This window comes from Manis javanica, chromosome 6 (assembly GCF_040802235.1).
Source record: "Manis javanica isolate MJ-LG chromosome 6, MJ_LKY, whole genome shotgun sequence".
Classification (NCBI taxonomy): Eukaryota; Metazoa; Chordata; class Mammalia; order Pholidota; family Manidae; genus Manis; species Manis javanica.
In genome coordinates, this window is record NC_133161.1 from 87,017,223 (window position 1) to 87,030,853 (window position 13,631).

The 13,631-nt window shown below is 38.2% G+C and overlaps 1 protein-coding gene across 2 annotated transcripts in view; it reads right to left on the reverse strand.

Moving 5' to 3' along the window:
• RELN (reelin) overlaps nucleotides 1-13,631 on the reverse strand; it is a 514,773-nt gene that overhangs the window by 161,727 nt on the left and 339,415 nt on the right. For both annotated transcript variants that reach the window (XM_037001388.2, XM_073238979.1), the window contains exons 12-13: nucleotides 9,160-9,311; nucleotides 2,255-2,367 (exon numbers count right to left, since the gene is read on the reverse strand). In XM_037001388.2, coding sequence (XP_036857283.2) covers nucleotides 2,255-2,367; nucleotides 9,160-9,311 — 265 coding nt within the window. The remainder of the gene's footprint in view (nucleotides 1-2,254; nucleotides 2,368-9,159; nucleotides 9,312-13,631) is intronic.

Below are 13,631 nucleotides of genomic sequence, written 5' to 3' on the forward strand. Positions count from 1 at the left end.
CTGAACTGCCATAGGTGGGGCAGCCCTTGGGATGGTCTAGGGCACTGACAGGGTTGCAGGTCAGCATTGCGTGTTCTGCCATGAGAACAGAGCCTCTTCTTGCTTCCTGGACTCTGTGCCCATCTCTGCTGTCTGTGCCAGTCAACTGCATGCAGGGATCAGCCTCTGGGTTAATCCTCTGAGCTGCTGTGGGTAGGGTGGCCCTTGGGATGGCCTAGGGCACTGGCGGGGGTTGCAGGTGAATGGCGTGTGTACTTACACAAGAACAGACCCCCTTCATGACTTCTGGACTCTGCACCAATCTCTGCTATCTGTGCCAGTCAACTGCATGCAGGGAGAAGCCTCTGAGTCTGGGCCCGCTAGCCGCATGCAGGGAGAAGCCTCTGTGTTAAGCTGTGTGGTTGCTGTATGTGGGGCTGCTCCCAGCTGTTCCGCAGGAATGGCGGGTCAGTTGGTTCACTTGCAGTACCAGTGAGGGGGAAGGAATAGGAGGCTGCTTATCGCTGTGAGGGGATTTGGAGCTGTGTTGCCACCCAGGGCATTAGGGCTCCTAAAGTTCTTTAAGGTTCCCAACCTGCTGGGCTGAGTGTGCAGGGACGATTCTGTCCACCTGTTAAACCCTTGTCCCTTTAAGACTTTTAAAGGGCCTGCTTTTCTTTTGTCCCAGGGCAGCCGGCTGTGGGAACCTGTTCGCAGTCTTAATCTTGGATTTTGCTTTTCCGCTCCTCTAATATCCAGTATACCATGCAATGTGTGTCTGTGCTCCCAAGGCAGATTACTAGGGCTGTTTATTTAGCAGTCCTGTGCTTCCACTCCCTCCCCACTCTGATTCTTTTCCTCCGGCTGGGTCACAGTTTTGTATCTTACCCTTTTCCATGAGATGTTGGAGTCTTGCAGATACAGCCTGGCTCGAGTACTGTATCTTCTGGTCATTCTTTTGGGAATAGTTGTACTTGTATGTATGGTTTTGGGAGGAGATTTCTGCCACCTTACTTATGCTGCCATCTTGAGAATCTCCCTAGATTTAATCTTACTGTGTACACAACTGCCATTCATTAAGCACCAGGAAATGTCCTATGTGTTCCATTTGTTATTTCATGTGGTAGATGCTGTCCTCAGAGGGTATTTGTTTTAGTCCCTCACAATTCCTCCTTTGGAGACACTGGGAACTCTGTATGATGGTCAGGCCCTCTCAACCCACAATAAATTGGTGTAAGGTCTTTAAAAGTTAACAAACCATATGTATCCATTTCAGACATCACAACTTGACATTTACACTTGATCACAGTCTTCTTTTAGAATGGTTTCCCAAATTAGGTATTCTGAAAACAGGACTCTAAGCACAAACATCCAGAGACAATGAGTTAATCCATGATAAATTATATAATTTATTCAGTTTTAGGCATGCAGAGATACACCTCAGAGCAGGTGTATCTCTGACCTGGTCACAAATGGAAAAGTAGTCCATTGTGAAATTCCAAATGGTGTAATTTGAGTCACCTGAGCATGTGGAGTGTGTTGAATACTTTCTCTGGTTGTTCTCTATTATAGCCTTGGTGTTTATCTCCTGTTTTCCTAACTGAAACCATGAGATAATAGATATTGGCTGTGTTCAAGTTCTTCAAAGTGTGCAGGCTGCTACCAATGTGGAGAGAAGCCTAACTAATAATGAATGTGTGAGTGTAGTCTCAGCACAAATCTACTATTAGAAAAAAATAATTCTATACCTTTTGATATATCATAAATAATTTTGAAGGTGTTTACAAATAACCAGAACCAACACCTGTCGTAAATCTAAGGGGAAATGGGAAAAGGTCACCCTCAGTGGCTCTAATTAGCAAAGAAAAAAAGCAAAGGTACTAATAACTTGTACTTCTACAGTGTCTTATGCCTAGGAGATCTCAGAATGCTAGGTAAATACTCATGGCTGATAGCAAGTCTGTGAGGCTGCATAATTAGAGCCACTTTCAGGGTTTTCTGGGAACAAGAAAAACTGTCAGAGTATTTGGCTCCACCTTATTGTCACAGTTGTTGTAATTCATTCTACCTGATAAAATCTCATTTTTTGTTTGCAACAAGACAAAAAGTAACTGTTAAAATATCCATATAACTTTTAAAGAAATCTGGCAATTTCCTGGGGTGGTAGAAGAGAAGGTTATCCTCTGTATCTACCATGATTTTTGTGGTTTTGTCCTTGGCTTGATGAGGGAGGTCTGGGGGAGCGGGGATATGGCACATGGATTGGCCTTTGTACCTTATATGAGGAATAGGAAAGGGTATCCAATATAATGTGTTCTTTTCTTCCTTCAATCTTTGCATACAGGGTGAGATCATTTTCATGAGAATCTCCGGGATCACAAATTCCTCCTGTACAAAAGTTTTAAGTTGTTAGTATCAACTTGCATCCAGAAACATGTCAGGTATAATGTTGACTTTCAGAATAAAAAATAATTATAGAACCCAGATGTCCCTTAAGGATGACCCTAAACAAAGGTAACCAGACCCAAGGAAATAATTTATGAAGACAGTTCCCATGGGCCATCCTAAAGATCAAAGACTTGACATTTGTGAAGGCCAAAGTAACTATTTGCTTAATGAGATTACTCAAATAATAGTCTGCAATGAGCTATGACATTATGTCCATATTTTAACTCACATTGAAGAGGTGTGTTCTGCTTTTTAAATAAAAACCATTACTTCCCTATATTTGAGGTCTTTATGGTCAAAGTTCAGAACCTATTGATTATGGTTTGGTTTTTTTTTTGATGATTATGGTTTTTAAAAAAGTTTGGTGACTTGCTGCATCAAATATTTCTGAAGAAGCATTTTTACACTGTTGCATGTAGTATTTTTAATATTTTAGCACATATTAACTATTTGTATTTTGAGTGCAGTTCACTTTACGCTTTTCATTTTTGCTTCTGGTATCCCTTTTCATTGTTGGAAGGCACACAGAGTAGCTTATTCTTGATCACTCCACTTTATAGTAATGTGAAATGATGAACCATTAGAATTGAAAGGTAATTAAGAATATCCTGATGATTAAACTGAGTAACAGAGTAGGTTCCTGAACCTAAGGATCTTTTTCACTAACTGGTAGGAAAGAGTTAATGTTATGTCTCTTAGCCCTTGACCTTCTATTCTTTTCACTGCTCCATTTGGCCAATAATCCCTCCTATTTCTGGCTTCTACCAACTGTCTTCATGACTGGGATTTTAAAGGATTACACATCTAACCAGAAGCCTCTCCCCACCGCTATTTTCATTCATAACAGCATTAAACACATTAGGAGGAACACAGGCATGTGCATGCATTTCCTTGCAAATATTCTATCCCTAAGGTCCAAAATACATAGCATTAACTTTTTAATTTTATTAACTTTAAAAAGAACACCCCTCCAGTTCATTAATGTGCATTTTTATCTATAGGCATTTTCTGTTGTTAATACTCTACAGTGACAGTAAGGCAACCTCAAAACTATAGAACAAGGTTACCCTCTCATAGTTAACCTAGTAGAATCAACAAATAATGGTTGAGATTTACCATCTGAAGAAAGAAAGGAAGGAAGGATAGAGGAAGAATAAAGAGAGAGAGTCAATTACTATAAATGTCTGGCTCAATCTCTGTCTGGGTAATCAGGGTCTGATCTTGGAAAGAAATTACTGCTATGTGGTGTTATAAGTAAGAAAGCTAGAACCTAATCAGAATAAGAAAGAGCATAATAACAGAAGTAACTTGGGAGATGGTATTTCTGAAGCACTGAAACGTAGCATGTTACATCTTGTAACTTGGCATATGATAACTATTTACTGAGTTAACTAATCTGAACTGGGAATAGAGAAGTCAGATACGGTGTTCATGTAGACCTCATTCTAATAGAAGTTTATTGTTCTAGGGCAACAATTTAAGAGAAAGTCTTATGATTTGCCATCTGATACATTTTTAAGCATTTCATTACATCTATGTTATGGTAAGTATAGCTAGTAAAGTTATTGTAAATAGTCTCTCTGGGTAATACCTACATGAAAACTAAATTCCCCTTTAAAAAATGTGTTTTCTCTATTAAGAACACATTAAATACTTACGAAAAAGAACAAAAAAAGGTGAAAGGTCATAGGCAGTGTGGGTTTAAAGCACCATACCTAGAGACGTAGGAACTGAACCATCAGTTCTAATTTCATTAATTTGTTTCCTATAAAACTCCTCTGCTCTCTTACGAATAGTTCGTGAACTGCACCTGCCTTTCAGAGAGAATTGAAACACACGGCAGAGCTCATCCAGCCCAGAATGACAGAAGAAGAAAGTCCAAAAGGAGCCCAGATTTTAAAATGATGACAGACTCTATCGGAAAGATCCCTCTGGGGGAAATTTATCAGTTCTGTGAAGTGGCAGTGACAGCAGCTCCTACAGAAAGATATGGATGCTTCTTCAGTTTCATGCACTTTGATATACTGCGGAAAGGTATGACTCCAGAGGCATCTTGTACAGCAATTAAAGTGCAGAATATTTCAATAAAAACTAGATGGACAGTTTAAAAATATTAAAAACCTGTTTTATGTAGCTTTTAACATACTTCTTTGTGTTGGCAAAGTGATTTTATTTACTATGTGTGGGACATTGGGCTAGAAAGGGAAGTAAGCCCTGCCCTCAGAAAGTGTTATTTAGCAAGGAAAACAAGACTGATATACACCAAAGAATGATAACTAGCAGTATACTGTGCTATGCTACCATAGTCACAGACAGAACTCAGAGGGGAGATACAAGCCTGGGTTAAAAGAGCTGGGCATATGGGAGATGCTCAGTGAATATTTGTTGAGGAAATAATAAATGAATGAATGAGGTGTGTTAGGTTATTTTTGTCTTGTTCACTGCATTCTCGCTCTAAGAACAGTGCTGATACTGGTCTTCAGTGAATTTGTGTTGAAAAAATGAATGTAAGACTGAAGGAACTTTGAACCGAATTTTGAAAGGTGAGCAAACTTTCCAGAAATGGAAGTCACTGTAGGTTGATATGAACCAAGTGATGAAAGCAGGAAGAACACACAGTCAGGGCCTGATAGAAAGGGAGTGTGGTCTGGTCTAGATTAACAATCAGCCAGTGATTTTTCCCAGGCACCATATTTAGTGAGGGATGACTTATAAACTGCCTATCATATGTTAACATCTCTTCCCATATTGCTTTCTTTTCATCAGCTACCAAAGTTTTAAAGTCCTTTCTATAGGTACAGTTTTATCCTACTGTATCCTGTCCTGTCCTATCCTACTGTATCCTGTCCTATCCTATCCTGTCCTGTCCTATCTTATCCTATCCTGTCCTGTCCTATCCAGTCCTGTCCTGTCCTGTCCTGTCCTGTCCTATCCAGTCCTGTCCTGTCCTATCCTATCCAGTCCTTTCCTGGCCTGTCCTATCCTGTCCTGTCCTATCCTATCTAGTCCTGTCCTGTCCTATCCAGTCCTGTCCTGGCCTGTCCTATCCTGTCCTATACAGTCCTGTCCTGTCCTGTCCTATCCTGTCCTGTCCTGTCCTATCCTACCCTATCCTGTCCTGTCCTATCCTATCCAGTCCTTTCCTGGCCTGTCCCATCCTGGCCTGTCCTATCCTGTCCTTTCCTATCCTATCCAGTCCTTTCCTGGCCTGTCCCATCCTGGCCTGTCCTATCCTGTCCTTTCCTATCCTATCCTGTCCTGTCCTGTCCTGTCCTATCCAGTCCTGTCCTGTCCTATCCTACCCTATCCTGTCCTGTCCTATCCTATCCAGTCCTTTCCTGGCCTGTCCCATCCTGGCCTGTCCTATCCTGTCCTTTCCTATCCTATCCAGTCCTGTCCTGGCCTGTCCTATCCTGTCCTATCCACTCCTGTCCTGTCCTATCCTACCCTATCCTGTCCTGTCCTGTCCTATCCAGTCCTGTCCTATCCTACCCTATCCTGTCCTCTTCTGTCCTGTCCTGTCCTACCCTATCCTGTCCTATCCTATTCTGTCCTGTCCTGTCCTATTCTACCCTATCCTGTCCTATCCTGTCCTATCCAGTCCTGTCCCGTCCTGTCCTATCCACTCCTGTCCTGTCCTGTCCTATCCTGTCCTATCATATTCCATCCTAAAAACACTGTTGCTGGATTCTGCTTCTCCACAAGATTCAGACACCATTTCTTTTCTTCTTGATTACTGATGAACTGCTTGAACAAGCCGTCTGCTTTCAGTGACTCAAGTCTTTGTTTCTTTGAACTCTTCGTACTTTGGCTCCCCAGGCACCGCACCATGGGGAATACTCTCTCCTAAGTCCCTGGTGGGCCCTCAGCCTCATGCTGGTTGACCTCTTGGTGTGTGGCATTCCCTACGCTGCAGACCACCTCCGTGCCAACCTTCCCCTGAACCACGCTCTTCCCTTCCTCCTTTAGTGTAGGATGGCACCTTCCCTCCTGCATTTCTTTATGTCCTTTCTCAGTCCCCTATGTCTACTCTTTCTCCTTCCACCTACACCTGGATGAGGCTCTCCCTGAGAATTTCTCACGTCCTTTGCTTACTCTGCCTTACGCCTGGGGGAACACAGCCACTCCCGTGGCTCCAGTTACCGTCTCCCTGCTGATGACTTTCCAAACCAGTTCAGACCCTGAGTGGAATGTCTGCTTTCAGATGGCCTTTCAGAAGCGTCAGCCTCAACACATCTACTATACCTGATCTACTACTCATACGACATACCTAATCGACTATTCCACATTTGCTTTTGATTGACTGGACACTTCCTATCTGGGGAAATGGCACCATTCTTCCAGTCACCCAGGAGAGAAATGTGTCCTCTCCAGTACTGGTCTCATAACCCCTGCAGTCCGCTGGGTGTGAACTTCAGTTGGTTCCTCTTCTTCTGTGATTTATTTTTTGCCCCCTCCCTCACATTATTACTATTGTCACTGCCAAAATTCCTGTGTTGCTTGAGCTAGTACAACGGCCTCCTAACTCTGGGTTGCCAGAAAAAAATACATCGCATGAACTATATTTATACAAAAAAAAACATGTTTTTGTCTGAAATTCAAATTTAAAGAGGCTTTCCCCTCCACCCCTACCCCTAGATCTGGCAACCTTACCCTAACTGGTCTCTTGTCCCCTCATTTCTGATTATTTCAGCCTTCCCTTCACATTCCTGCCAAAATATCTTTCTAAAATACAGTTGAGAGTATGTTACAGAACCAACAGGAACATTGGATGGCTCTGTGCTGCCTAGAGAAAGAGAATCCCAACTCCTTAGAACAATGGCAAAGAAAATCACTTCTCTGGCTCCAGTTTGTCCTCCCAGCTCCATATTAATATCTTTCCATTGAGCTATGACCTTTATACTGGTGCTGTTTCTCAGAATTCTGGCTCAGCTTGAAATTCTCTTCTCCCCTTAAATTTAAATCATGTCTATCCTTCAAGGACCAGTTCAAATGCCATCTCCTTCATAAAGCTCTACCTCCCACCGCAATTACCCAGAGCTTCCTCGGCACTTTTATAACATTTTCATTCCAGTACATTCTCCCTTAAAGTTAGATGCTACTTGCGGGCAAGGACTCTTAAGTAATTTTTATACGTGAAAAATCCCACATAGAGTGAGCCTTAACTACTGTCAGTCACCACTTTTATCTTTGCACATATTAACTCATTTATTAGCAATTCTGTGATTTAGGTACCATTATTTTCCCCAATTGTATTCTTCATATATCCTAGTTCAGTGCTCTATATTCAATAGGAATTTGTTATATTTTAAAAGTTGAAAGGACTTGCTTTTATTTGGGATAATGTACTCTGGGCTCATTCAAATGAATTTTTGCCCTCATAGTCCATATTGTTTTAATTGATTAATTAATAATCTGCTTTGTTTCAGAAAGAATTAAAAATGACTTAATCTTTTATGTAAAGGCATTATACAGACATGACAATTTTTTCATAAAGTCACTGAATGGGTTGATTTAGTATGATTCACTATTAAAAAAACCAAGAATTTAAATATATTGTGTCAAAAATGGTAAAAAGGAAAAATACTTAAATTAGACTGGCATACTGAATGTCTATTGGGACTTTTTTGGGGTGTTTAATGTTTCCCAGGAATCAATCTAAATAAAACAAGAGCCAGTTTGAATTCTAATTATTTAAGGGAAATGAGCTCTGGGTTTTTAATATACAAATCACTTCAGAGTCAAGGTGAGGAATCCTTAATGTAGGAAGATTATGTTATATTTTATATCCGTAATTTCCCTATTATTAAACATAATTATTGAAAATGAGGTAACATCACATGGGCAATGTGTTTGAGAGCATGATATAATCTGACATTTTACCAGTTCACTCTGAGCTATAGAAAGTGGGAAATATAAGAGAAATAAATAGCCAATGCTGAAGCCTAGACTCAGGAGGCATGTTTGTCCTGCTGAATTGACACCTTTGCTAGTAAGTTCAAAGGTGGACAATGTTTATTTCCTGTTTCACTTCCAGGTGTTGTCTATGCTTTTCCAGTCACTCAACAAAGAAGGCATATGACATCTACTCACATTTATGGGAGGACATCTGGTGAAAGAATATGTGACTGTGGCTCTTGTTGATGAAAATGATAAATTTAAAGGTCATAAATTTCAACCTCCGAATTCCTCTTTGGGTATTTTCCTTAACTTTTAACTACTTATTTGTTCTATAATAATCTAAAGAAAAACATATCTTAGGAACATTTTCTTTATGTGTTTGCCACATATTATAAAGTGGAGCATATTAATCAAGTATTATAAATCTGTTTCTTTCTTAGCCTCCCACAACAAAAGAGTTATGCCATGATGACATATCATGAAACAAATGACTTAACATTATGATTATTTTCTTGGGAAGCAAGAGGTTTTGGACAAGGGGGTCACTGTGCTCTTAGCTTCTCTCCCACTGTGTTTTCAGCTCTCACCACTGAGGGAAAGATGGAAGGAAGTTATCATGGCATTTTATCTTCAGGACTAGCTGAAGGCATACCAGGACTAGTTCTCTTAGGTTCCAGGATATTCTGAAGCAGGTATGAGCTTTTGTTCATGGAGAAGAACTCATATTTAATAATTTTTTTTATATCATAGACAGCAATCTTACTTCCTCAGGAACAGGTGTTGGCCTAGAATCTGCCCTAGGTCAATGAAATGTGTTCAAAATGTACCTACCCATAACGAAGTAAAACCTCAGGTTCCCATAACCAGTAGTGTCCATGTACGGAGTGCATAATTTCCTCTCTCCATCTTTGAGGAAGACCATGGATAAGCCTGATTCTATTGTTCCACATTCTGTACCAATGACAGCTCCCAAGATGTCCCACCTTTTAAGAAATGAGAATCATTAAGAGTTAGGATATTAAGTCAAAGCTTTATAGAGTATAACATTTTATTTATTTTAATTTAATTTTTTGTTGAGGTATGTGGATACATAATATTATATGGTTTCAAGTTTACAACAGTGGTTCAACAGTTACACACATTATTAAATCCTCACCCCCACTAGTGCAAATTACTATCTGCCAGCATAGAATGATGTGTAACATTTTATTTTTCATGAGAAACATTTAATTAATAATCAGTGATTCTGAAATAAAGAAGTGGTACTGCACATTTTAGGTAATGAACAAACTTTTCAACAGATTTCACCTGCAATTCTGGTTTTTCATAGAAGGATAAATTTAATCAATATTATACATGCTTACTATATGATAGTCCTTATTCTCAGAGTACTTAACAGTTGCAGTGGGGAATCAAATTTGAACTGAAGAAACAGGGAACCATGAAAGATAATATCATAAATGTTTGTATTGTGTTGCACATTGAAAATATTTATAGAATGAAAAGTCATAAGAGCTGGTGAGAGTCTAGCAAGTTTTATAAGGGAGATGGGATTTAAATTGAATCTTGTCAAATAAATATGTGGATAAGTGGAAGAAAATAAAATACGTAGTACTTAGAAACTCTTACTTCTCCTCAGTATTGATTTCTGGTCATGTGTAATCTGGCCATTGTTATTCACACAACTAACTTTCCTACGGTTGGAGGAAACTGGGACACACAGGGGTTAGTGGCTTGCCTAAGGACAAATGCCTGTTTGGCTCTAAAATTGAGATCTTCTGTTTCTCAGTTTACTGTTATTTTAGTAGTTACACTCTAAAGAGTGTACTGTGTCAGGACAATTATGTTGAACCATTTCTGTTTATAATAGATTTGGGACCTAGATGTTGAGGAAATGTCTCTTTTTTGCATTTTAATAGACTGTCTCAATTATTCAAGGAATATAATAAATAACTTTTTGAAGCAGCTCTTAATAGTATTGGACCACCGTCAATTAACCAGGAACCTGTTGATGCATACAAGAAAATTTCACACTGGCTCATTGGTCTTTTCCTTGCTCCATTTATCCCAATTAAATCCCTCAGCCTACCGATCCACAAAGCAAGGCCAGGTTATAAATGATGCATGTGATGGCTCCTTTTGGGCATCTCTCTGCTTCAGAGTATTTTAAAAGCAAAAATTGAACTGAAAAAGATGGACTTGTCATAGACTATAAGAACCTGTGGTTCACGTAATGAAATTAGTAGTCTTGCCCCTTATTAGTTATAAATGGATAACTCTTTAAGATGCATGTAAATGAGTCATTGCATGACTTGTACTATAGACAGAACTGTATGAGATGAGATTTGAACTGTATATTTATTTTCAATCTTTATTTTAAAAGGCTGACATATTCAATTTTATTGTTAGTCTTTATTTCTCCTATCTTAACCGTTGGAAGATAATAAAAGTGAAGTTTTCTTCAGAAATCCAAAGTTTTAAAATCAAGTAAAATGGAAAATTTAGTCTTCTCTGAAGAGAAAAAGGTGAGAGAAGTCTGAAAAATCATTTTGTAAAAGTCTCATTGCTTTGAATAAATAATCCTGCATTTGTTAAACACTCAGTAGAAGCCTGTTGTAGCCCAAGTTCATTCTTTCATGACTATGTATAAACATTGGCTCCAGCTTAGTTGGAGGCGAACTATCCTTGAGGGGATCCCTAGAGCTCCCTCAACCACCAAGAGACCTCAGGGAGGGCCTTTCACTCCCTGGACGTCAGAGCCCAGATCTATAAGGCTGCAAGCTGTGGTCTTTTCCAGTTATAAAAATGATATGGTCCCTGGCTCCCTTTGAAGAATAACATGAAGTAAAATGATCCCTTAACCAAATCTTTGGGGACAGCAGTGGTATTTGCAGAGCAATTTTTAGCAATATCTTGAATGGCATGGCAATGTCCCTGAGAACGAGTCTTACTGCTCTAGGGTTTAAATTATGTTTCCTCAAGGAAATGTGGTTCTTTGTGAAATGCATTGGAGGGAATGCTTGCCTACAGGGGAGAGCTGTCTATAACATAGCAATTTATATTTATTCTTTGCTGACTAATTCTAAAAAAGAGTTCCTATATACAATAAATACAGTGGTATCCATTATTTATAATAGAGTGGGGTGAATTTAGAACACAGGAAAAAAAGTTTAATAATCAATAAAAGGCCTTAAGGTGACTTTGCTCCTTCAAGGCTATAAATATTAAATAATATTTAATTTACATTTAAAAAATATGAGTACATACTTTTTGTGTCAAAAGAGAAATATTTTGTAAGCAAAAATAATTTAAAGAAATTCTGTAGCTGGAAAGCTGATGATTCTTCCTTTTAGCTGTTTTGGGATGCTCTGATAATAAATTAATTATGTCTTAATCATCTCATACTTTAATACTTTAAAGAATGGTATGAATGGTGTGTGGGGGGTCTCGGGGAAGACAGTGTAGCTCAGAGAAGACAAGTAGTGACTCTGTGGCATCTTACTACACTGATGGACAGTGACTGCATTGGGGTATGGGGGGGACTCGATAATAAGGGTGAATGTAATAACCACATTGTTTTTCTTGTGAAACCTTCATAAGAGTGTATATCAATGATACCTTAATAAAAAGAAAAAAGAAAGAATGATATGAAGGAGTAGAACTTAAATGTTCTTACCAAAAAAAAACAAACAATAAATATTTGAAGTGATGGATGTATTAAACAACTAGATAGGGTAACTCTTTTTTTTATATTTTGGTATCATTAATATACAGTCACATGAGCAACACTGTGGTTACTAGATTCCCCCCATTATCAAGTCCCCACCACATACCCCATTACAGTCACTGTCCATCAATGTGGTAAGATGCTACAAGTCACTATTTGTCTTCTCTGTGCTATACTGTAGATAGGGCAACTCTTCCACAAAGTATACATATATCATTATCACCACAAGGTACTTACACTTTAAATAACTTACACTTATATATGTCAAAAATATCTCAATAAAGCTAAAATTTAAAAAAGTCTCCCATTGTAAGCTTAGAGAAAGAAGGATATTATTCTTTGAAGGGTAATTTGGCAGCAACTATCAAAATGAAAATTATACATATGTATGGGTGTGTATATATATGTATATGTATATGTACATGGCTGGTTTTATAATTTTCCTTTTTTCTTTTAGGGATTTATTTATATTTCAGAAATATTTTAACAGGTATTCAAACATTTTTACTACAGTATTCTTTGTCTATCAACAGGGGTTCAATTAGATAAACTGGTACATTGCCTTTTTGAAATAATGATTTATATTTACTGACTAGAAGATACAGTCATAACATGTTGTTAAGTTTTAAAAAAACCAAGTTGTAGTATAGTATATAAAATGTGACTGGTGGGTTTGTGTGTGTGTGTGTGTGTGTGTGTGTGTATAGTCATAGGAAAATTTCTGAATGAATGTATGTCAGAATATATGACTACATTTTAACAGTGAGGGATGAGATTAACATGGGAGAACTTTTGGGTTTTACTATGCATCTGCTTTGAGATGATAAAAAATTTTCAGGAAAAAAGAAGAAAGGCATTCATTTTATATGTATTATAATTCAGAATGAAAACATCTTATTACAGGTTGATGAAAACATTAAGAATATGAACATAGACCACAGAAGTCTTGTATTTTAATCAGATTTTTTCCCTAAAAATATTGGCAAAAAGGCTCTAAAGGAAATGGAACATTTGACATGTCCATGAAAATTTTTTTTATTATATTTTCCAAAATACATTAAGCCACCTGAAGTTGTTTACTTTAGTTTTGAGCAAAGATATTGAATAAAGCCTGTTACAAGATACCACATTTACCAGATTCACAGGGTTTTTTATCTACCACAAATTCTCTGAAGTTGAATAAATTCATTACATCCATAAGGTCTCTATGTGGGATGAATTCTCTGATATTTAATAAGGGATGTGCCATATTCCACATTCATTTATATTCATGAGGTTTATCTCCAGCATGAGTCCTGTGAGGTCTAGCAAGGTACATACTTTGACTGAAGGCTTCTCCACCTTCACTGCATTTATAGGTTTTTCCCTCTAGCATGACAGTTAGGGACAGGTAAAGGATGAGTTCTATTTGAAGGCTTCCTTGCATGCACTGCATTTCAAAAATTCTTTTCTTCAACTGGTTTCCCTGTCTTTTACTCAAATTCAATTTTGTTTTAGATTTTTATTTCATGCATTATGTTTATTTACACTCTTGCTGGAACAACATTAATAAAGAATATTGGTTTCAGAATAGTAG